The 24,127-nt window shown below is 42.6% G+C and overlaps 1 protein-coding gene across 1 annotated transcript in view; it reads right to left on the bottom strand.

Moving 5' to 3' along the window:
• EPHX2 (epoxide hydrolase 2) overlaps window positions 1-20,903 on the bottom strand; it is a 30,486-nt gene extending 9,583 nt beyond the window's left edge. The window contains exons 1-10 of the mRNA XM_062489587.1: window positions 20,781-20,903; window positions 9,240-9,324; window positions 7,818-7,977; window positions 6,544-6,734; window positions 5,889-6,011; window positions 5,517-5,591; window positions 3,367-3,462; window positions 3,173-3,251; window positions 339-373; window positions 213-239 (exon numbers count right to left, since the gene is read on the bottom strand). Coding sequence (XP_062345571.1) covers window positions 213-239; window positions 339-373; window positions 3,173-3,251; window positions 3,367-3,462; window positions 5,517-5,591; window positions 5,889-6,011; window positions 6,544-6,734; window positions 7,818-7,977; window positions 9,240-9,324; window positions 20,781-20,881 — 972 coding nt within the window. The 5' untranslated portion in view covers window positions 20,882-20,903. The remainder of the gene's footprint in view (window positions 1-212; window positions 240-338; window positions 374-3,172; window positions 3,252-3,366; window positions 3,463-5,516; window positions 5,592-5,888; window positions 6,012-6,543; window positions 6,735-7,817; window positions 7,978-9,239; window positions 9,325-20,780) is intronic.
• Window positions 20,904-24,127: the final 3,224 nt, after the last annotated feature.

The raw sequence follows: 24,127 nt of genomic DNA, 5'->3' as shown, positions 1-24,127 counted from the left end.
TTTTAATTTTTTTTTTTCCCTTTTCCATCCCTTCACACCCCCCCCTCCCCCTTTCCTTTCCCCCCTCCTTTGCCATTCCAAGGATTTTGGAAATCCCAGGAATGCCACAAAGCAGGAAAACAAAACCAGGAATGGGAAAATTCCCTTTTTTGGTTTTTTTTTTCCTTTTTCCCCCCTCCCAGAAATCCGGATCCATGCGGGACGTTCCTCACCAGTTTATCCAAGAAAGTCACAAAATCCTGGAAAAGGACGAAGGGAAGGGATCAGATCCCATCGGGATCAGCCCTTCCGAAATTCCCAAAATTCCCAGAATTCGGGAATTCCCAACAATTCCTCACCTTGCAGATCTGCTCCTGGGAATATTCTGGGATATCTGCAGGGAAATGGGTTTGACATGATTTTATTTTATTTTTTTCCCCCCGTGATTTTTTTCCATGATTTTTTTCCTGTGATTTTTTTTTTCCCGTGATTTTTTTTCCATCATTTTTTCCCGTGATTTTTTTCCTTTTCCATTATTTTTTCCCTGTGATTTTTTTCCCTGTGATTTTTTCCTCGTGATTTTATTTTCCAGTTTTTTTCCCCATGATTTTTTCCCGTGATTTTCTTCCTTTTCCATTATTTTTTTCCATTATTTTTTCCCCGTGATTTTTTCCCTGTGATTTTTTCCCCATGATTTTCCATTTTTTTTTCCATTATTTTTTTCCCGTGACTTTTTTTTTCCTTTTCCATGATTTTTTCTGTCCATGTTTTTTTTCCCCGTGATTTTCTTCCTTTTCCATTATTTTTTTCCATGACTTTTTTTCCATGACTTTTTCCCCGTGATTTTATTTTCCATTTTTTTCCCTGTGATTTTTTTCCCGTGATTTTTTTCCTTTTCCATTTTTTTCCATGATTTTTTTCCATGATTTTTTTTCCCCATGATTTTTTTTCCACTATTTTTTCCATCATTTTTTCCCGTGATTTTTTTTCCCCGTGATTTTTTCCCCGTGATTTTCCATTTTTTTTCCATTATTTTTTTCCCGTGATTTTTTTCCATGATTTTTTTTTCCCGTGATTTTTCTTCCTTTTCCATGATTTTTTCCCCGTGATTTTTTTCCTTTTCCATTGTTTCCATTATTTTTTTTCATGATTTTTTTTCCATTTTTTTCCCCATGACTTTTTTTCCATGATTTTTTTTCCATCATTTTTTCCCTGTGATTTTATTTTTCATTTTTTCCCCATGATTTTTTTTCCATGATTTTTTTTCCTTTTCCATGATATTTTCTTCCCCTGATTTTTTTTCCGTGATTTTTTTTCCCGTGATTTTTTTTTTCCGTGATTTTTTCCCTGTGATTTTTCCCCATGGTTTTTTCCTTTTCCATGATTTTCTTTTCCATTATTTTTTTCCCCATGATTTTTTCTCCCATGATTTTTTCCCCGTGATTTTTTTCCTTTTCTATATTTTTTTCCATGATTTTTTTTCCATTATTTTTTCTCTGTGATTTTTTTCCATGATTTTTTTTCCGTGATTTTTTTTTCCTTTTCCATGATTTTTTTCCCCATTATTTTTACCCCGTGCTTTTTTCCCCGTGATTTTATTTTCCATTTTTTCCATGATTTTTTCCCGTGATTTTTTCCCCCATGTTTTTTTTTCCCGTGATTTTTTCCTGTTCCGTGATTTTCTTCTCCGTTATTCTTTTTCCATGATTTTCCCCCCCTTTATTTATCCATTATTTTCCCACCATTATTTTGTTTTTCCCATCTTTTTTATTCCCACGTTTTTTTTAATGATTTTTTTTCCCCATTTTCCCCTGTGATTTTTTCTCATGCTCCTTTTTTCCCGATTTTTTTTTTTCCACCATGATTTTTTCCCTTTTTTTCCCCAATTGTTTCGGTTTTCCCATTATTTTTTCTTTCCATGTTTTTTTTCCTTTTCATGACTTTTTTCCCCTATTTTTTTTCCTTATGATTTTTTCTCATGATCCTATTTTTCTCATTTTCCCCCCATTTCTTTCCATTATTTTTCCCCATTATTTTTTCCCCATTTTTTTCCCTTATGATTTTTTTTCCCCATGATTTCTTTTTTCCTTTTTTTTTTCCTACTTTTTTTTATTCTTTTTTTTGCCATGATTTTTTTCCCCCACCACTTTTCCCATGATTTTTTCCCCCCTTTTTTCCCCTCATTTTTTGATTATCCTTTCCCATTATTTTTTCCTTTCCTTTTTTTTATTTCCTTTCCATGATTTTCTCCCCATGACTTTCTCTTCCATGATTTTGTTGTCCCGTTATTTTTTTCACATTATTTTTTCCAACTCATTCTTCTTTCCCATGACTTTTTTCCCACGGATTTTTTTCCCATCATTTCGTTTTTCCATTATTTTGTTTTCCATGTTTTTTTTTCCCCCATGACTTTTCCATAATTCTTTCTGTGATTCTTTTCCATTTTCCCCACTGATTTCTCTTTTCCATGATTTTTTTCCCCATATTTTTTTTCCACATAATTTTCCCAATATTTTTCCCCCATTATTTTTTTTTCACCTTGATTTTGTTTTTCCCATTATTTTTTTTTTCTTCCTGTATTTTTTTAAATTTTCATTCTTATTTTCCAGTAATTTTTTTCCCCATTATTTTTTCCTACAATTTTTCCCACTATTTTTTTCCCTTTTTTCCTCCACGACTCCTTTTTTTCCCATGACTTTTTCCTCATTTTTTTTCCCATGATTTTTTTTCCCCATCATTTCCTTCCGTTATTTTTTCCCCATTATTTTCCCCATAATTTTTTTTCCCCGTATTTCTTTTTCCCCCCACGTCTGCAAAACCCCGGAGCAGATTCCCGTAATTTTTTTCTTTCCGCTTCTCCAAACACATCCCAAAATTCCAAACCCATCCCAGAATTCCAAACCCATCCCGAAATTCCAAATCCATCCCGGAATTCCAAACCCATCCCGGAATTCCAAATCCATCCCGGAATTCCAAACCCATCCCAAAATTCCAAGCCCATCCCGAAATTCCATGCCCATCCCAGAATTCCAAGCCCATCCCGGAATTCCAAGCCCATTCCCGGAATTCCAAGCCCATCCCGAAATTCCAAGCCCATCCCAAAATTCCATGCCCATCCCAGAATTCCAAACCCATCCCGGAATTCCAAGCCCATTCCCGGAATTCCAACCCCATCCCGGACTTCCCAGCTCACCGAGCGGAGCCGTGGATTCTCCGTATCCCTTCATTTCCAGCGCGATCACCCGGAATCCGGCAGCGGCCAACGCCGGGATCTGGGATCGAGGCACAGCAGAGAATTCCAAAGGGTGCCCAGATCCCCCTAGATCCCAGAAATTCCCGGGGGAAAAAAAGGTCGGGAATTCCCGAATCCCGGCGTTTTGCCGTCACCTGGAAGCGCCAGGAGAGCCAGGATTCCGGGAATCCGTGGCACAGGCAGATCACGGGGCCCTGGCCCAGCTCCACGAAGTGCAGCCGAACTCCAGGCTGGGGGGGAGGAAAAAAAAAGAAGAATTTGGGAATTCTTCATGGATCTGGTAGGAATTGGAAACACCCAGCTCGGCAGAGACAATTCCGGAGCGCGTCGGGCTCTAAGGACTGGAATTCCGGAGATCAGCACCTGGAATTCCAGAACTCAGCACCTGGAATTCCGGAGATCAGCACCTGGAATTCCAGAACTCAGCACCTGGAATTCCGGAGATCAGCACCTGGAATTCCAGAGCTCAGCACCTGGAATTTCAGAGTCCACTGAACTCTCCAGCCTGGAATTCCAGAGTCCATCAGCCTCTCCGGCCTCGAATTCCAGAGCTCAGCATTTGGAATTTGTCCATTACAATCTCCAGCCTGGAATTCCAGAGCTCAGCACCGGGAATTCCAGAGATCAGCATCTGGAATTTGGGAGGTCAGCACCTGGAATTCCAGAACTCAGCACCTGGAATTCCAGAGCTCAGCACTTGGAATTCTGGAGCTCAGGGCCTGGAATTTCAGAGCCCATCGGCCTCTCCGGCCTCAAATTCCAGAGCTCAGCACCTGAAATTCCGGAGTCCATCGACCTCTCCAGCCTGGAATTCCAGAGATCAGAACTCGGAATTCCAGAACTCAGCACTTGGAATTCTGGAGTTCAGGACCTGGAATTCCAGAGCCCACTGAACTCTACAGCCTGGAATTCCAGAGCTCAGCACCTGGAATTCCAGAGTCCATCGACCTCTCCAGCCTCAAATTCCAGAGCTCAGCCCTTGGAATTCCAGAGCTCAGCATTTGGAATTTGTCCATTGACCTCTCCAGCCTGGAATTTCAGAACTCAGCACCTGGAATTCTGGAGTTCAGGACCTGGAATTCCAGAGCTCAGCACCTGGAATTCCAGAGATCAGAACTCGGAATTCCAGAACTCAGCACTTGGAATTCTGGAGTTCAGGACCTGAAATTCCAGAGCCCACTGAACTCTCCAGCCTGGAATTCCAGAGTCCATCAGCCTCTCCGGCCTCGAATTCCAGAGCTCAGCATTTGGAATTTGTCCATTGACCTCTCCAGCCTGGAATTCCAGAGCTCAGCACTTTGAATTCCAGAGCCCACCAATCCATCCAGCCTGGAATTCCAGAACCCACCACCCACTGCATCCCAACATTCCACAGCTCCTGGAAAGCCCAGAGAATTCCCAAACACTAAAGCAGCTCCGCATTCCATCCTCGGATCCCAAAATATCCAATCCCAAAACCCCACCCCTTCCCAGATCCAATCCCAGATCCAATCCTGGAATCCCACCCATTCCCAAATCCCAGTTCACCCATCCTAGAATCCCACCCATTCCCAGATCCCTGCCTGGAATCCCACCCATTCTCAGATCCAATTGCAGAATTCCAACCATTCCTAGATCCCGGCACATTCCAGCCTGAAATTCCACCCATTCCCAGATCCAATCCCAGAATTCCAACCATTCCTAGATCCCGGCACATTCCAGCCTGAAATTCCACCCATTCCCAGATCCAATCCCAGAATTCCAACCATTCCTAGATCCCGGCACATTCCAGCCTGGAATTCCACCCATTCCCAGATCCAATCCCAGATCCAATCCCGGAATTTCACCCATTCCCAGATCCAATCCCAGACCCAATCCCACCAATTCCCAGATCCCAGCCTGCAATCCTGAACATTCCCAGATCCAATCCCAGAATCCTGCCCATTCCCAGCCTGGAATGCCTCCCACTCCCAGATCCAATCCCAGAATCCGGGCCTGGAATTCCACCCATTCCCAGATTCCAGCCTGGATTTCCACCCATTCCCAGGCTGGAATCCCATCCATTCCCAGATCCAATCCCGGAATCCCACTTATTCCCAGATCCAATGCCGGAATCCCACCCATTCCCAAATCCCGGCACATCCAATCCCAGAATCCCAGCCATTCCCAGATCCAATCCCAGAATCCCACCCATTCCCAGATCCAATCCCGAAATCCTGACCATTCCCAGACCCTGGCACATCCAATCCCACCCATTCCCAGATCCCAGCCCTTCCCGCCCCCTCCTTCCCAAGGAATTCCGTACCCGGATGTTGACGTATCCGTGCGTGACGTCGGACGGAGCGCACGGCCTCGGCAGCGCCTCCTCCTCCCTCAGGAGCTGCGGGATGAGGAGCACGGAATTCCATGGAATTCCGTGGAATGTCCCACCCGGATCCCATGGGATCAGCCCGGAGCCGGACCCCATCACTCCCAAATCCCCCAATCCCAGATTTTTTTGGGGGGGATTTCGGCATCTCCCGAAGCTTCAAATCCCCAGCCACACCCAACGATCTGGGAATGCCACGGAATTCTGGATCGCTCTGGATTTGGGATTTGCGCTTCAAGCTCTTCATTCCCACCATGGGAAGGGACAAATTCCCTGGAATTCCGGGAATTCCAGGCCATTTTTCCATACCTGGATCCCAGAGAGCTCCTGCAGCTCCTGGAGGCCGGATTCCGTATCCTGGAAAAGGATCGTGGCCATTCCCAGCTCCCGTGCCGGCTTCAGGTTCTCCCCGAGGTCATCCAGGAAAATCGCCTGGAAAAATCCCCGGGAACGCCCAAGGCTCGGATCCAGTGGCTGGGAACATCCCACATTCCCAGTTTTTTTTTTTTTCGGGATTGCGGCATCTCCTAGGGCGCCACATTCCCAGGAATATCCAAGGATTCAACCCAGGATTTACGGGATTGTAGGAACATTCCCTTTGTTGTTTTCCAGCGATTCCATTCCCTGGATTTTTTTGGATTTTGGCATCTCCTGGGGCTTCACATTCCCGGGAACACCCAAGGATTTGTGGGATTGCAATTCCCCCATTCCCAGTTTTCTGGAGGGTTCTTTTTGGATTTTGGCATCTCCTGTGGCTTCACATTCCCGGGAATATCCAAGGATTCAACCAAGGATTTGGAGAATGGAAAATCCCAATTTTTTTTTTTTTTTTTTTTTCGGGATCGTGGCACCTCCTGGGGCTTCACTTCCCTGGGAACACCCAAGGATTTGTGGGATGGAAAAATCCCCCCATTCCCAGATTTTTTTTTTAATATTTTTTTCCCCCCCCCAGGAATCGCGGCACCTCGTGCGGCTGGGCCTGCAGCTCCTCCAGGGCGTAGGAGTAGATCCCGGGATCCGGTTTGGCGATCCCGATCCGGCAGGATTCCAACACCAGGTCAAAGTGGTTCCGGAGCCGAGCCAGGATCGCGGCCGTGAGGAACCGCCCGGAGCTGTCGTCCACCCAGTTGTTGGTCAGGACGCAGGTCTTGAATCCTGGGAAAAGTTGGGAATTCTCATTCCGGATCTTAGAGATTTCCATTCTTCTCCTCGTCATTCCCGTGATTTTTTTTTTTTTTTTTTTTTTTGAGATTTTATCCCGGAGTTTTCTGGGATTTGAGGATTTTTGGGAGGCGGTCAAGGGATGGGCATCATCAGGAGTTTGGGAGTTCCAGGGGGATTTTCCTGGTGGGGTGGAGGGTGGAATGTGGAGGTGCTAAGGGTGGGATGGGATGGACCAAGAGGGATCCTCATGGTGGGAATGATCCGGGATCCTCGTGGGATCAACCAGGAACATGCGATGGGAATGATCCAGGATCCTCGTGGTGGGAATGACCCGGGATCCCCTGCTGGGAATGATCTGGGATCGCCTGGTGGGAATGATCTGGGATCTCGTGGTGGGAATGATCCGGGATCCTCATGGTGGGAATGATCCGGGATCCTCGTGGTGGGAGTGATCTGGGATCCTCGTGGGATCAACCAGGATCATGCAATGGGAATGATCCAGGATCCTCGTGGTGGGAATGACCCGGGATCCCCTGGTGGGAATGATCTGGGATCCCCTGGTGGGAATGATCCGGGATCATGCGATGGGAATGATCCAGGATCCCATGGTGGGAATGATCTGGGATCCTCGTGGTGGGAATGATCCGGGATCCTCGTGGGATCAACCAGGATCATGCGATGGGAATGATCCAGGATCCCATGGTGGGAATGATCCAGGATCCCATGGTGGGAATGATCCGGGATCCTCGTGGTGGGATGGACCTGGGATCCTCATGCTGGGAATGACTGGGATCCCATGGGGGGGATCAGCCAGGGATTCTCATGGTGGGATCAGATCCCCGTGGTGGGAATGACCAGGGATCCTCATGGTGGGATCAACTAGGGATCCTTGGGGTGGGAATCACCAGGATCTTGTGGTGGGAATCAGCCAGGGATACTCATGGTGGGAACAACCAGGACCTGGAACCGGAACCAACCCCGATCCCGTCCTGTGACCAACCGGGACCCAACAGTGGCGCCTCCCTGGGACCTCTCGTGTTCTCCATCCCGGAATTCCCAACATTCCAGACCCACCATTCCGACGCAAGGTCCCGGCCGCCCGCAGCATCCGCACATTGACCCTGCCCTGGGATTGCAGGTCCTGAAAGGGACGAGCTGCGGAAAATCCGTCGGGAATCGCGATTCCCAAGGAATCGGCGTGGCGCCGACAGCCCTCGTCCATCTCCGAAAACAGCTGGAAAGGGAACAGGAATGCCGGAGAAATCTCGGTTGGAAAAGGATTCGCAATCCGAGAAATTTCTGCTTGGAAAAGATTCGGAATCTGGGACATTTGCAGTTGGAAAAAATCTCGGAATGAGGGAAAAGCCCTGGTTGGAAAAGCCAGGGAATCCAGGAAATTCCCGGTTGGAAAATCTACAGAAAGCAGGGGAAATCCCAGCTGGAAAACCCCAGAATCCAGGAAATTCCTGGTTGGAAAAGCCCCGGAATGCAGGAGAAATCCCAGTTGGAAAAGATTCGGAATCGGGAAATTCCCACTTGGAAAAGCCTCAGAATCTGGGAAAAATCTCAGTAGGAAAAACCCTGGAATTCAGGAAATTCCTGACAGGAAAATATTCCGAATGTGGGAAATTTCCAGTTGGAAAAACCTCTGAATGTGGGAAAAATCCCGGTTGGAAAAGATTCGGAATTCAGGAAATTCCCAATTGGAAAAGCCGTGGAATCTGGGATAAATCCCAGTTGGAAAAGACCCGGAATCCAGGAGAAATCCCAGTAGGAAAAGCCCCAGAATTTGGGAAATTCCCGGCTGGAAAAGAATTAGAATGTGGGAGAAATCCCTGTTGGAAAATCCCAAATTCCGGGTTGGAAAAGCCACGGAAAGGAGGAAAAATCCCGGCTGGAAAATCTACAGAATCCAGGGAAAATCCCATCTGGAAAAATCCCAGAATCCAGGAAATTCCCACTTGGAAAAGCCCTGGAATGCAGGGGAAATCCCAGTTGGAAAAGCCATGGAATCCAGGAAATTCCAACGTGGAAAATCCTTGGAATCTGGGATAAATCCCAGCTGGAAAAAAAATTCGGAATCCAGAAAAAATCCCGGTTGGAAAAGCCCAAAGCCAGGGTTGGAAAAGTCACGGAAAGCAGGAAAAATCCCGGTTGGAAAATCTAGAGAATCCAGAAAATTCCCGGTTGGAAAAGCCCTGAAATCCAGGAATTGTTCCCAAAAATCCCGGAATCCTGGGAATTCCCCTCCCCTCTCCTCTGAACATCTCTAGAAAGATTTTCCGGCAGCGCGGATGAAATTCCAGCTGGGATTTATCCCGAATAAATTCCCTTTTCCCGGAATTACCTCGTTCCCAATAAAAATTAAAAAAAAAAAAAAAAAATCCCATCCCAGATCCTGATCCCAAAAATCCCAATCCCGAGGGATGTTCCAGGGAAAATTCCCAAAAAGAAAAAAAAAAAAAAAAAGAAAAAAGAAATTCCCGAATTCCGCACCTGGCTCAGGGTGATTTGGCCGCTCATGACTCGGGAATGCGGGCTCTGGGATCCGCCGGCAAGCAGCACATCCCGAAGGAAATTCCTAACGGGAAAACGGGCTGTGGGGAAATCCCGACCCCAAATTCCGTCCCAAATCCCGGATCCCGAAATCCAAATCTCAAATCAACCCCACAACCCGAATTCCAAACTCCAATCTCCAGATCCCAAACCCCAAACCCCAAATCCCAGACCCCAGATCCCAAATCCTAAATCCCAGATCCCAAATCTCAAATCAACCCCTGAACCCAAATTCCAAACTCCAGTCCCCAAACCCTAAATCCCAGATCCCAAACCCCAAATCCCAAACTCCAGATCCCAAATCCTAAATCCCAGATCCCAAATCTCAAATCAACCCCTGAACCCAAACCCTAATCTCCAATCCCTAAATCCCAAACCCCAAATCTCAAATCCCAAATCCCAAATCCTAAATCCCATCCCAATCCCCAAATCTCAGATCCCAATTCTCAAATCTTAAATCCTAAATCCCAAACTCCAAATCTCAAATCTTAAATCCTAAATCCAAATCCCAAATCCATAATCCCAAACCTCAAATCTTAAATCCCAAATCCTAAATCCCATCCCAATCCCCAAATCTCAAATCTTAAATCCTAAATCCTGTCACAATTCCAAATCCCAAATCCCAGATCTCAAATCTTAAATCCTAAATCCCAAACCCCTGATCCCAAACTCCAAATCTCAAATCTTAAATGCCAAATCTTAATCCTAAATCCATAATCCCAAATCCTAAATCCCAGATCTGAAATCTCAAATCTTAAATCCTGAATCCATAATCCCAAATCCCAAACCCCAAATCCCAAACTCCAAATCTCAAATCAACCCCTGAACCCGAATTCCAAACATCTCCAATCCCCAAATCCCAAACCCCAGACCCCAGATCCCAAATCCTAAATCCCAGATCCCAAATCTCCAGTCAAGCCCAGAACCCAATCCCTAATCGCCAATCCCTAAATCCCAAACCCCAGATCCCAAATCCCAAATCCTAAATCCATAATCCCACATCTCAAATATTAAATCCCAAACCCCAAATCCCAAACTCCAAATCTCAAATCAACCCCAGAACCCGATTTCCAAATTCCAATCCCCAATCCCCAAATCCCAAATCCCAAACCCCAGATCCCAAATCCTAAATCCAGGACTCCCAAACCCAAAGCAACCCCAGATCCCAAACTCCAAATCTTAAATCCTAAATCCCAAACCCCCAAATCCCGAATCAACTTCAGATCCCAAATTCCAGACCCCAAATCCCAAATCCACCCCAGATCCCAAACCTGAAATCCCAAATCTGAAATCCTAAATCCCAAACCCCAAATCTCAAATCAACCCCAAATCCCAAATCTTAAATCCCAAAACCCCAAACCCCAAATCAACTCTAGATCCCAAATCCCAAATCTGAAATCCCAAACCCCAAATCAACTCCAGATCCCAAATTCCAGTTCCAAAATCTTAAATCCCAAATCCCAAATCCTCCCCAGATCCCAAAACTCCAAATCCCAAATATTAAATCCTAAATCCCAAACCCCAAATCCCAAATCAACTCCAGATCCCAAACCCCAGTTCCAAAATTTAGGATCCTAAATTCCAGAAAAATCCCCCAAAAAAATCCCGCCCCCCAAAAAAACCCAAAATCATTCCCAGATTTTCTTTCCCCGCCAATTCCCGACCCTAAAAATCCCAAATTTCCCAACCGCGAAACCCCGCGCGGGCGGCGCCGCCAAACACAAAATTCTCGCTTTGTTTCTCTGGAGCTCGGGCAGAGCGGCCGCGGATTGAGGCGCGGGCGGGCGCGTTTCGGCCGTGCCAAAAACCCGGTTAATCCCAAATCCCAAATCCAAAATCCCAAATCAATCCTAGATCCCAAATCCCAAATGAACCCCAGATCCCAAATCCTGATCCCAAATCCCAAACCAAACCCAGATCCCAAATCCCTGATCCCAAATCCCAAACCCCAAATGAATCCCTAATCCCTGCTGCAAAACCCCAACTCCCAAAGGAACCCCAGATCCCAAATCCTGATCCCAAATCCCAAACCAAACCCAGATCCCAAATCCCTGATCCCAAATCCCAAACCCCAAATGAATCCCAAATCCCTGCACCAAAACCCCAACTCCCAAAGGAACCCCAGATCCCAAACCCAGATCCCAAATCCCTGATCTCAAATCCCAAACCAAACCCAGATCCCAAATCCCTGATCCCAAATCCCAAACCAAACCCAGATCCCAAATCCCTGATCCAAAATCCCAAAGGAACCCCAGATCCCAAATCCCAAAGGATCCCCAGATCACAAATCCTGACCCTAAATCCCAAGTCCCTCATCCAAAATCCCAAATCCTAAATCAATCCCAGATCCAAAATGAACCCCGGATCCCAAATCCCTGACCCAGAACACCAAATCCCAAAGGAACCCCAAATCCCAAATCCCAAAGGAACCCCAGATCCCAAATCCCAAAGGAACCCCAAATCCCAAATCCCAAAGGAACCCCAGATCCCAAATCCCAGATCCCAAACCCCAAACGAAGCCCAGATCCCAAATCCCTGACCCAAAATCCCAAACCCCAAACGAAGCCCAGATCCCAAATCCCGGATCCAAAACCCCAAATCCCAACCCATTATCTCAATTCTTTGGGAGAATTCATTATCCCAATTTTTTTAATATAAATTTATTATCCCAATTTTTTTCATTAATTCAGTTTCCCATTTTTTTAATATAAATTCTTTATCCCATTTTTTTATTCATTAACCCAATTTTTTAATTAATTCATTTTCCCAATTTTTTTTAATTGAATTCATTTTCCCAATTTTTTTATATAAATTCATTATCCCATTTTTTTATTAATTCAATTTCCCAATTTCTTTTTAATAAATTCTTTATCCCAAATTTTTTTAATTAATTTTCCCAATTTTTATTATTAATTCATTTTCCCAATTTTTTTTATTGAATTCATTTTCCCAATTTTTAAAAAATATAAATTCATTTTCCCAATTTTTTTATATAAATTCTTTATCCCAAACCATTTTATATAAATTCATTATCCCAATTCTTTTTATTAATTCAATTTCCCAATATTTTTAATATAAATTCTTTATCCCATTTTTTAATATAAATTCTTTATCCCAAATTTTAATTATTAATTCATTTTCCCAATTCTTTTTAATATAAATTCATTTTCCCAAATTTTTTAAAATAAATTCTTTATCCCAGTTTTTTTTTAATTCATTATCCCAATTTTTTTAATTAATTCTTTATCCCAATTTTTTTATATTAATTCATTATCCCAAATTTTCTTTTTTTTAAATAAAATTATTTTCACAAAACTCAATGAAATGGCCAAAAAAAAAAGAAAAAAAGAGAGAGAAGAAAAAAATAAAAAAATAAAAAATTTTAATTTTCGTTCCTCGGAGCCTTCGCGGTTTTGGGTTTTTTTAAGAAAAACGCCGTTAAAAAAAAAAAATAAAAAAAATTAAAAAAAATTTTGGGTTTTTTTTTTTTCGGTTTTTTTGGGTTTCGTCAGTTCTGGTAAAAATGAGGAATTTGGGGTCGGATCTGCTGATAGGGGAGAAAAGTGAAATAAAAAAAAAGGAAATTGTGAAAAACGCAGGAGGCAACGAAAAAAAACAACAAAAAAGAAAAAACCCCAAAATTTCGGTTTCGTGAATATCGGATAAGGGCAAAAGGGAGGGGGAAAATGGGGGGAAAATGGGGGGAAAATGGGGGAAAAGGATTAAAAACTGGATTAAAATCTGGATTAAAATCTGGATTAAAACTGGTTAAAACTGGATAAAAAACTGGATTAAAAACTGGATTAAAACTGGATAGCACTGGATTAAAACTGGATTAAATCGGGATTAAAACCGGATTAAAACCGGATTAAAACCGGATTAAAACTGTTTTAAATTGTTTTCAGCTCCTCTCCTTGACCCAGGGTATTTTCCACGCCCCATATCCAGAAGGATTTTTTTTTTCCCCCATCCCAAATCCCAAAAAAAAAAAAAATCATTCCAAAATTTTTTATTATCTTTTTTTGTCCTCCCCCAATTCCCGACCCTAAAAATCCCAAATTTCCCAACCGCGAAACCCCGCGCGGGCGGCGCCGCCAAACACAAAATTCTCGCTTTGTTTCTCTGGAGCTCGGGCAGAGCGGCCGCGGATTGAGGCGCGGGCGGGCGCGTTTCGGCCGTGCCAAAAACCCGGTTAATCCCAAATCCCAAATCCCAAATCAATCCTAGATCCCAAATCCCAAATGAACCCCAGATCCCAAATCCTGATCCCAAATCCCAAACCAAACCCAGATCCCAAATCCCTGATCCCAAATCCCAAACCCCAAATGAATCCCAAATCCCTGCTCCAAAACCCCAACTCCCAAAGGAACCCCAGATCCCAAACCCAGATCCCAAATCCCTGATCTCAAATCCCAAACCAAACCCAGATCCCAAATCCCTGATCCCAAATCCCAAACCAAACCCAGATCCAAAATCCCTGATCCAAAATCCCAAAGGAACCCCAGATCCCAAATCCCAAAGGATCCCCAGATCCCAAATCCTGACCCTAAATCCCAAGTCCCTCATCCAAAATCCCAAATCCTAAATCAATCCCAGATCCAAAATGAACCCCAGATCCCAAATCCCTGACCCAAAACACCAAATCCCAAAGGAACCCCAAATCCCAAATCCCAAAGGAACCCCAGATCCCAAATCCCAAAGGAACCCCAGATCCCAAATCCCAGATCCCAAACCCCAAACGAAGCCCAGATCCCAAATCCCTGACCCAAAATCCCAAACCCCAAACGAAGCCCAGATCCCAAATCCCGGATCCAAAACCCCAAATCCCAACCCATTATCTCAATTCTTTGGGAGAATTCATTATCCCAATTTTTTTAATATAAATTTATTATCCCAATTTTTTTCATTAATTCAGTTTCCCATTTTTTTAATATAAATTCTTTATCCCATTTTTTTATTCATTAACCCAGTTTTTTAATTAATTCATTTTCCCAATTTTTTTAATTGAATTCATTTTCCCAATTTTTTTATATAAATTCATTATCCCATTTTTTTCATTAATTCAATTTCCCAATTTCTTTTTAATAAATTCTTTATCCCAAATATTTTAAATTAATTTTCCCAATTTTTATTATTAATTCATTTTCCCAAATTTTTTTATATTAATTCATTTTCCCAATTTTTAAAAAATATAAATTCATTATCCCAATTTTTTTATATAAATTCTTTATCCCAAATAATTTTATATAAATTCATTATCCCAATTCTTTTTATTAATTCAATTTCCCAATATTTTTAATATAAATTCTTTATCCCATTTTTTAATATAAATTCTTTATCCCAAATTTTAATTATTAATTCATTTTCCCAATTCTTTTTAATATAAATTCATTTTCCCAAATTTTTTAAAATAAATTCTTTATCCCAGTTTTTTTTTAATTCATTATCCCAATTTTTTTAATTAATTCTTTATCCCAATTTTTTTATATTAATTCATTATCCCAAATTTTCTTTTTTTTAAATAAAATTATTTTCACAAAACTCAATGAAATGGCCAAAAAAAAAAGAAAAAAAGAGAGAGAAGAAAAAAATAAAAAAATAAAAAATTTTAATTTTCGTTCCTCGGAGCCTTCGCGGTTTTGGGTTTTTTTAAGAAAAACGCCGTTAAAAAAAAAAAATAAAAAAAATTAAAAAAAATTTTGGGTTTTTTTTTTTTCGGTTTTTTTGGGTTTCGTCAGTTCTGGTAAAAATGAGGAATTTGGGGTCGGATCTGCTGATAGGGGAGAAAAGTGAAATAAAAAAAAAGGAAATTGTGAAAAACGCAGGAGGCAACGAAAAAAAACAACAAAAAAGAAAAAACCCCAAAATTTCGGTTTCGTGAATATCGGATAAGGGCAAAAGGGAGGGGGAAAATGGGGGGAAAATGGGGGGAAAATGGGGGAAAAGGATTAAAAACTGGATTAAAATCTGGATTAAAATCTGGATTAAAACTGGTTAAAACTGGATAAAAAACTGGATTAAAAACTGGATTAAAACTGGATAGCACTGGATTAAAACTGGATTAAATCGGGATTAAAACCGGATTAAAACCGGATTAAAACCGGATTAAAACTGTTTTAAATTGTTTTCAGCTCCTCTCCTTGACCCAGGGTATTTTCCACGCCCCATATCCAGAAGGATTTTTTTTTTCCCCCATCCCAAATCCCAAAAAAAAAAAAAATCATTCCAAAATTTTTTATTATCTTTTTTTGTCCTCCCCCAATTCCCGACCCTAAAAATCCCAAATTTCCCAACCGCGAAACCCCGCGCGGGCGGCGCCGCCAAACACAAAATTCTCGCTTTGTTTCTCTGGAGCTCGGGCAGAGCGGCCGCGGATTGAGGCGCGGGCGGGCGCGTTTCGGCCGTGCCAAAAACCCGGTTAATCCCAAATCCCAAATCCCAAATCAATCCTAGATCCCAAATCCCAAATGAACCCCAGATCCCAAATCCTGATCCCAAATCCCAAACCAAACCCAGATCCCAAATCCCTGATCCCAAATCCCAAACCCCAAATGAATCCCTAATCCCTGCTGCAAAACCCCAACTCCCAAAGGAACCCCAGATCCCAAATCCTGATCCCAAATCCCAAACCAAACCCAGATCCCAAATCCCTGATCCCAAATCCCAAACCCCAAATGAATCCCAAATCCCTGCTCCAAAACCCCAACTCCCAAAGGAACCCCAGATCCCAAACCCAGATCCCAAATCCCTGATCCCAAATCCCAAACCAAACCCAGATCCAAAATCCCTGATCCAAAATCCCAAAGGAACCCCAGATCCCAAATCCCAAAGGATCCCCAGATCCCAAATCCTGACCCTAAATCCCAAGTCCCTCATCCAAAATCCCAAATCCTAAATCAATCCCAGATCCAAAATGAACCCCAGATCCCAAATCCCTGACCCAAAACACCAAATCCCAAAGGAACCCCAGATCCCAAATCCCAAAGGAAGCCCAGATCCCAAATCCCTGACCCCAAACCCCAAACGAAGCCCAGATCCCAAATCCCTGACCCAAAATCCCAAACCCCAAAGGAACCCCAGATCCCAAATCCCGGATCCAAAACCCCAAATCCCAACCCATTATCTCAATTCTTTGGGAGAATTCATTATCCCAATTTTTTTAATATAAATTTATTATCCCAATTTTTTTCATTAATTCAGTTTCCCATTTTTTTAATATAAATTCTTTATCCCATTTTTTTATTCATTAACCCAGTTTTTTAATTAATTCATTTTCCCAATTTTTTTAATTGAATTCATTTTCCCAATTTTTTTATATAAATTCATTATCCCATTTTTTTCATTAATTCAATTTCCCAATTTCTTTTTAATAAATTCTTTATCCCAAATATTTTAAATTAATTTTCCCAATTTTTATTATTAATTCATTTTCCCAAATTTTTTTATATTAATTCATTTTCCCAATTTTTAAAAAATATAAATTCATTATCCCAATTTTTTTATATAAATTCTTTATCCCAAATAATTTTATATAAATTCATTATCCCAATTCTTTTTATTAATTCAATTTCCCAATATTTTTAATATAAATTCTTTATCCCATTTTTTAATATAAATTCTTTATCCCAAATTTTAATTATTAATTCATTTTCCCAATTCTTTTTAATATAAATTCATTTTCCCAAATTTTTTAAAATAAATTCTTTATCCCAGTTTTTTTTAATTCATTATCCCAATTTTTTTAATTAATTCTTTATCCCAATTTTTTTATATTAATTCATTATCCCAAATTTTCTTTTTTTTAAATAAAATTATTTTCACAAAACTCAATGAAATGGCCAAAAAAAAAAAAAAAAGAGAGAGAAGAAAAAAATAAAAAAATAAAAAATTTTAATTTTCGTTCCTCGGAGACTTCGCGGTTTTGGGTTTTTTTAAGAAAAACGCCGTTAAAAAAAAAAATAAAAAAAATTAAAAAAAATTTTGGGTTTTTTTTTTTTCGGTTTTTTTGGGTTTCGTCAGTTCTGGTAAAAATGAGGAATTTGGGGTCGGATCTGCTGATAGGGGAGAAAAGTGAAATAAAAAAAAAGGAAATTGTGAAAAACGCAGGAGGCAACGAAAAAAAACAACAAAAAAGAAAAAACCCCAAAATTTCGGTTTCGTGAATATCGGATAAGGGCAAAAGGGAGGGGGAAAATGGGGGGAAAATGGGGGGAAAATGGGGGAAAAGGATTAAAAACTGGATTAAAATCTGGATTAAAATCTGGATTAAAACTGGTTAAAACTGGATAAAAAACTGGATTAAAAACTGGATTAAAACTGGATAGCACTGGATTAAAACTGGATTAAATCGGGATTAAAACCGGATTAAAACCGGATTAAAACCGGATTAAAACTGTTTTAAATTGTTTTCAGCTCCTCTCCTTGACCCAGGGTATTTTCCACGCCCCATATCCAGAAGGATTTTTTTTTTCCCCCATCCCAAATCCCAAAAAAAAAAAAAATCATTCCAAAATTTTTTATTATCTTTTTTTGTCCTCCCCCAATTCCCGACCCTAAAAATCCCAAATTTCCCAACCGCGAAACCCCGCGCGGGCGGCGCCGCCAAACACAAAATTCTCGCTTTGTTTCTCTGGAGCTCGGGCAGAGCGGCCGCGGATTGAGGCGCGGGCGGGCGCGTTTCGGCCGTGCCAAAAACCCGGTTAATCCCAAATCCCAAATCCCAAATCAATCCTAGATCCCAAATCCCAAATGAACCCCAGATCCCAAATCCTGATCCCAAATCCCAAACCAAACCCAGATCCCAAATCCCTGATCCCAAATCCCAAACCCCAAATGAATCCCTAATCCCTGCTGCAAAACCCCAACTCCCAAAGGAACCCCAGATCCCAAATCCTGATCCCAAATCCCAAACCAAACCCAGATCCCAAATCCCTGATCCCAAATCCCAAACCCCAAATGAATCCCAAATCCCTGCTCCAAAACCCCAACTCCCAAAGGAACCCCAGATCCCAAACCCAGATCCCAAATCCCTGATCCCAAATCCCAAACCAAACCCAGATCCAAAATCCCTGATCCAAAATCCCAAAGGAACCCCAGATCCCAAATCCCAAAGGATCCCCAGATCCCAAATCCTGACCCTAAATCCCAAGTCCCTCATCCAAAATCCCAAATCCTAAATCAATCCCAGATCCAAAATGAACCCCAGATCCCAAATCCCTGACCCAAAACACCAAATCCCAAAGGAACCCCAAATCCCAAATCCCAAAGGAACCCCAGATCCCAAATCCCAAAGGAACCCCAGATCCCAAATCCCAGATCCCAAACCCCAAACGAAGCCCAGATCCCAAATCCCTGACCCAAAATCCCAAACCCCAAACGAAGCCCAGATCCCAAATCCCGGATCCAAAACCCCAAATCCCAACCCATTATCTCAATTCTTTGGGAGAATTCATTATCCCAATTTTTTTAATATAAATTTATTATCCCAATTTTTTTCATTAATTCAGTTTCCCATTTTTTTAATATAAATTCTTTATCCCATTTTTTTATTCATTAACCCAGTTTTTTAATTAATTCATTTTCCCAATTTTTTTAATTGAATTCATTTTCCCAATTTTTAAAAAATATAAATTCATTATCCCAATTTTTTTATATAAATTCTTTATCCCAAATCATTTTATATAAATTCATTATCCCAATTCTTTTTATTAATTCAATTTCCCAATATTTTTAATATAAATTCTTTATCCCATTTTTTAATATAAATTCTTTATCCCAAATTTTAATTATTAATTCATTTTCCCAATTCTTTTTAATATAAATTCATTTTCCCAAATTTTTTAAAATAAATTCTTTATCCCAGTTTTTTTTTAATTCATTATCCCAATTTTTTTAATTAATTCTTTATCCCAATTTTTTTATATTAATTCATTATCCCAAATTTTCTTTTTTTTAAATAAAATTATTTTCACAAAACTCAATGAAATGGCCAAAAAAAAAAGAAAAAAAGAGAGAGAAGAAAAAAATAAAAAAATAAAAAATTTTAATTTTCGTTCCTCGGAGCCTTCGCGGTTTTGGGTTTTTTTAAGAAAAACGCCGTTAAAAAAAAAAAAATAAAAAAAATTAAAAAAAATTTTGGTTTTTTTTTTTTTCGGTTTTTTTGGGTTTCGTCAGTTCTGGTAAAAATGAGGAATTTGGGGTCGGATCTGCTGATAGGGGAGAAAAGTGAAATTAAAAAAAAGGAAATTGTGAAAAACGCAGGAGGCAACGAAAAAAAACAACAAAAAAGAAAAAACCCCAAAAATTTCGGTTTTGTGAATATCGGATAAGGGCAAAAGGGAGGGGGAAAATGGGGGGAAAATGGGGGGAAAATGGGGGAAAAGGATTAAAAACTGGATTAAAAACTGGATTAAAACTGGATTAAAACCGGATTAAAACTGGATTAAAACCGGATTAAAACCGGATTAAAACTGTTTTAAATTGTTTTCAGCTCCTCTCCTTGACCCAGGGTATTTTCCACGCCCCATATCCAGAAGGATTTTTTTTTTTCCCCCATCCCAAATCCCAAAAAAAAAAAAAAAATCATTCCAAAATTTTTTATTATCTTTTTTTGTCCTCCCCCAATTCCCGACCCTAAAAATCCCAAATTTCCCAACCGCGAAACCCCGCGCGGGCGGCGCCGCCAAACACAAAATTCTCGCTTTGTTTCTCTGGAGCTCGGGCAGAGCGGCCGCGGATTGAGGCGCGGGCGGGCGCGTTTCGGCCGTGCCAAAAACCCGGTTAATCCCAAATCCCAGATCCCAAAACTCAAATCCAAAAACCCAAATGAACCCCAGATCCCAAATCCTAGAGCCATAATCCCAAATCCCAAACCCCAGACCCTAAATCCCAAACCCCAACTCCCAGTTCGTTATCCCAATTTTTTGGAGGGATTAATTATCGAATTTTTATTGAGGGATTAATTATCCCTTTTTTTTTTTTTTTGGAGATTCTTTATCTCAATTTTTTTTTTTTGCGGGCGGGGGGGGGGGGGGGGGGGTGGGGAGAATTCATTGTCCCAATTTTTAGGGCATGTGGGTACTAATTAATTAATTTCATTAAATATTAATTAAGTTCCTCTGCCAACATTCCCTAGAGAATTCCAGGCTGGGAATTGTTTTCAACCCTTTATCCAGGACCTTTTCCGCGCTCCATATCCAGGAGGATTTCCCCATCCCAAATCCCACTCCAGCATCCCAAATTCCAGAAAAAAAAATTTCCCCCGCCAATTCCCGACCCTAAAAATCCCAAATTTCCCAACCGCGAAACCCCGCGCGGGCGGCGCCGCCAAACACAAAATTCTCGCTTTGTTTCTGTGGAGCTCGGGCAGAGCGGCCGCGGATTGAAGCGCGGGCGGGCGCGTTTCGGCCGCGCCGAAACACAAACCGTGCCGAAACACAAACCGCGCCGAACCGAGCCGTGCCAAAGCGAGCCGTGCCCTACCTGGGCAAGGCCCATTCCCGCTCGCAGGAGCTCAGGAAGTGCTGCAGGCCTGGCTGGAACAAAACTCCGCCGAGGTCGAAGAGCACAACGCGCCGCGCCATGGCCGCTGCCGGAGCCGGGACTCGAACCCGCGGCCTCGACCTTTGGCCGAGATTAGGCCGAGCTCCCTCCCCAGGCCACGCCCCCTAGGTGTGACCACGCCCTCTTCCGCCGGGGCCACGCCCCCTCTGTCCGAGCCACGCCCCCTCCGTGGTGTCCCCGTCCCGCCCCATTCCCGATTTTCCCAAAATTTCGGGATTTTCCCGCAAATTGGAGGGGCCGGGAAGGAAGGGACGGGTTTAGGGGGGAGGTGTCCCTGTGGGATTTTGGGGTTCAGGTTGGATTTTGGGAATCACGGAAGGATTTTGGGGGGGTTTTAGGGGGGCTAAAAGGGGATTTTTTGAGGTCAACCGGGGATTTTTGGGAATCAGGGAAGGATTTTTTTGGGGTCCTTGTGGGATTTTGGGGGGTTCAAAGGGGAATTTAGGGGGTTCCAGGGGGATTTTTGGGGTTCCAGGGTGGGACTTTGGGATGATCCCAGTGGGATTTTTTGGGTGATCCCAAACGGATTTTTTTTTTTTTTTTTTTTTGGGATCCAAGTGGAATTTTAGGGGGGTCCCAGTGGGATTTTTTTTGGGAATCACGGAAGGATTTTTGGGGCCGGGGATCCCGGAGGGATTTTGGGGAGCCCCAGTTGGATTTTTTGGGAATCACGGAAGGATTTTTTGGGGTCCTTGTGGGATTTTTGGGGGATTCAAAGGGGAATTTTTTGGGGACTCCAGGAGGATTTTGGGGGAAATCTTTTGGGGGGGTCTCTTTGGGATTTTGGGGTCCCAGGGGAATTTTTGGGGGTTCCAGAGGAAGATTTTGGGGTGATCCCAGTGGGATTTTTTTTGGGGGGGAGGGGGGTTATCCCAGAAGGATTTTTGGGGATCTCAAAGGGATTTTTGAGATCCAAGTGGGATTCTTTTTTTTTTTTTTGGGGGGGTCCCGGTGGGATTTTGGGGTCACGGAAGGATTTTTGGGAATCTCCTGGAACGCCCCAAAATCCCTCCCAAAACACCCCTTGGACCCCCCCCAAAATTCCACAGGTACCCCAAAATTCCATCGCGATTCCCAAAATCCCACTGGGACCCCAAAAATCCCTCTGGGATCCCCCCCCAAAAAATCCCGCCGGGTTCACCCAATCCCATATCCCAAAATTTCCCAACAATTCCATCCTTTCCCCAAAAAATTCCCAACAATTCCAATCCTTTCCCGGCTCTTCCCGTTCCCTCCTCATCTTCATTCCAGAATTCCCTCCTCATCCTCATCCCCCCCAAAATTCCAACCCCTCTTCCTTTCTCTCCCCCACCTCATTCCTGATCTCTTCCCAAAAAAACTCCCAGCAATTCCCAATCCCTCCCTCATTCCATAATTCCCAACTTTCCTTTCTCTCCCCCATCCCATATCCCAAAAATTCCCAGCAATTCCAATCCTTTCCCGGGCTCTTCCCGATCCTTCCTTTTCCTCATTCCAGAATTCCCTCCCTCATTCCAGAATTCCCTAATTCCCTCCTCATCCAGAATTCCCAACCCTCTTTTCCCAAAAATTCCCAACAATTCCAATTCTTTCCCGGCTCTTCCCGATCCTTCCTTTTCCTTATTCCAGAATTCCCTCCTCATCCTCATCCCCCCCAAAAATTCCAACCCCTCTTCCTTGCAATTCCCATCCCGTTCCCGATGTCTTCCCAAAAAAAATCCCAGCTCTTCCCAATCCTTCCCCTCCCTCAATCCAGAATTCCCTAATTCCCTCCTCATTCCAGAATTCCCAACTTTCCTTTCTCTCCCCCATCCCATATCCCAGAAATTCCCAACAATTCCAATCCTTTCCCGGCTCTTCCCGATCCTTCCTTTTCCTCATTCCCTAATTCCTTCCTCATCCAGAATTCCCAACCCTCTTTTCCAAAAAATTCCCAACAATTCCAATCCTTTCCCGGGCTCTTCCCGATCCTTCCCCTCCCTCCTTCCCCCCCGTCCTTCCCAGATTTTCCAGGATTTTTCCCTCCTCCCCCGTCCCTGTCGTCACCGCCCGCCCGGATCCGATCCCTCCCTTTTCCCCGATCCCAGATTTTTTTTGCCGGGAGCGCTCGGCGGGAGCCGCATCCCGAGCCCTCCTCCTTCTCCCAATCCCGCTTTTCCAGCGGGAATGTTGAGCTCGGGAATCTCTCCCGGCAGCAGGTAAGGAGATTCCTTGGATTCCAGCGGGGTGGGAAAGGGAAAAACTGGGATTTTCCCCGGAATTCCCGCTCTTTGGGAATTCTAGGGAACAGCAGGAGAGGGAAACTTTGCCAGCTCCGCTGGAAGTTACCGCTTAAAATTCCCAAAAATCCCTCATCCCAGAAATTCCTGATTTTTTTTTTTAATTCTGATTATTTTATTTTATTTTATTTTATTTTATTTTATTATTATTTTTTAAAAATCCATCTCCTTTTCCATTGCGTGATGCCGGGAGATTTTTTCCAGGATCCATCGCTCCGGGAAAAGTGCTCGGGAAAGTGGGAATGGCGTTTTCCAAGATTCCAATCCAGCTCGGAGGGTTGGGGGACAAAAAAAAAATCCAGCCGGGAATTCTTTGGGATGCAAGAGGTGCAGGGGAAGGTGGGGAAGGAGCGTTGGGAATCTCCCAACCTTGGGAAAAAAAAAAAAAAAACAAACCTGGAAAAGCTCCCGGAGAGAGGAATTTTTTTTTTTTTTCCCCCAGGGGATGGAGAGGGATGCAGAGGGCAAGGAAAAAGCCAAGGAAAAATCCTGGGAAAACCTTGGAAAAGCTGCTGGAGTGAGAATTTTTTTTTTTTTTTTTTTTTTTTTTTTCCCAGGGAATGGAGGGGGATGCAGAGGGCAAGGAAAAAAAATCCTGGAAAAGCTGCTGGAGGGAGGAAATTTTTTTTAGGGAATGGAGAGGGATGCAGAGGGCAGGAAAAGCCAAAGAAAAATCCTGGGAAAGCCTTGGAAAAACCTTGGAAAAGCTCCGGGAGGGAGAAATTTTTTTTAGGGAATGGAGAGAGATGTGGGATCAAGGAAAAAACCTTGGAAAAACCTTGGAAAAATCCTGGAAAAGCTGCGGGAGGGAGGAATTTCTGTCAGGGAATGGAGAGGGATGTGGGATAAAGGAAAAATCCTGAAAAAATCCTGGAAAATCTCCATGAGGGAGGAATTTTTTCAGGGGATGGAGAGGGATTTGGGATCAGGGAAAAATCCTGGAAAAATCGTGGAAAAATCCTGGAGAAGCTCCGGGAGGGAGGAATTTTTTTTTAGGGAATGGAGAGG

Source organism: Cinclus cinclus, chromosome 3, assembly GCF_963662255.1.
Source record: "Cinclus cinclus chromosome 3, bCinCin1.1, whole genome shotgun sequence".
Lineage (NCBI taxonomy): Eukaryota > Metazoa > Chordata > Aves > Passeriformes > Cinclidae > Cinclus > Cinclus cinclus.
The sequence above is the reverse complement of the archived record's forward strand: the minus strand, read 5'-3'. Positions and strand labels throughout refer to the sequence as shown.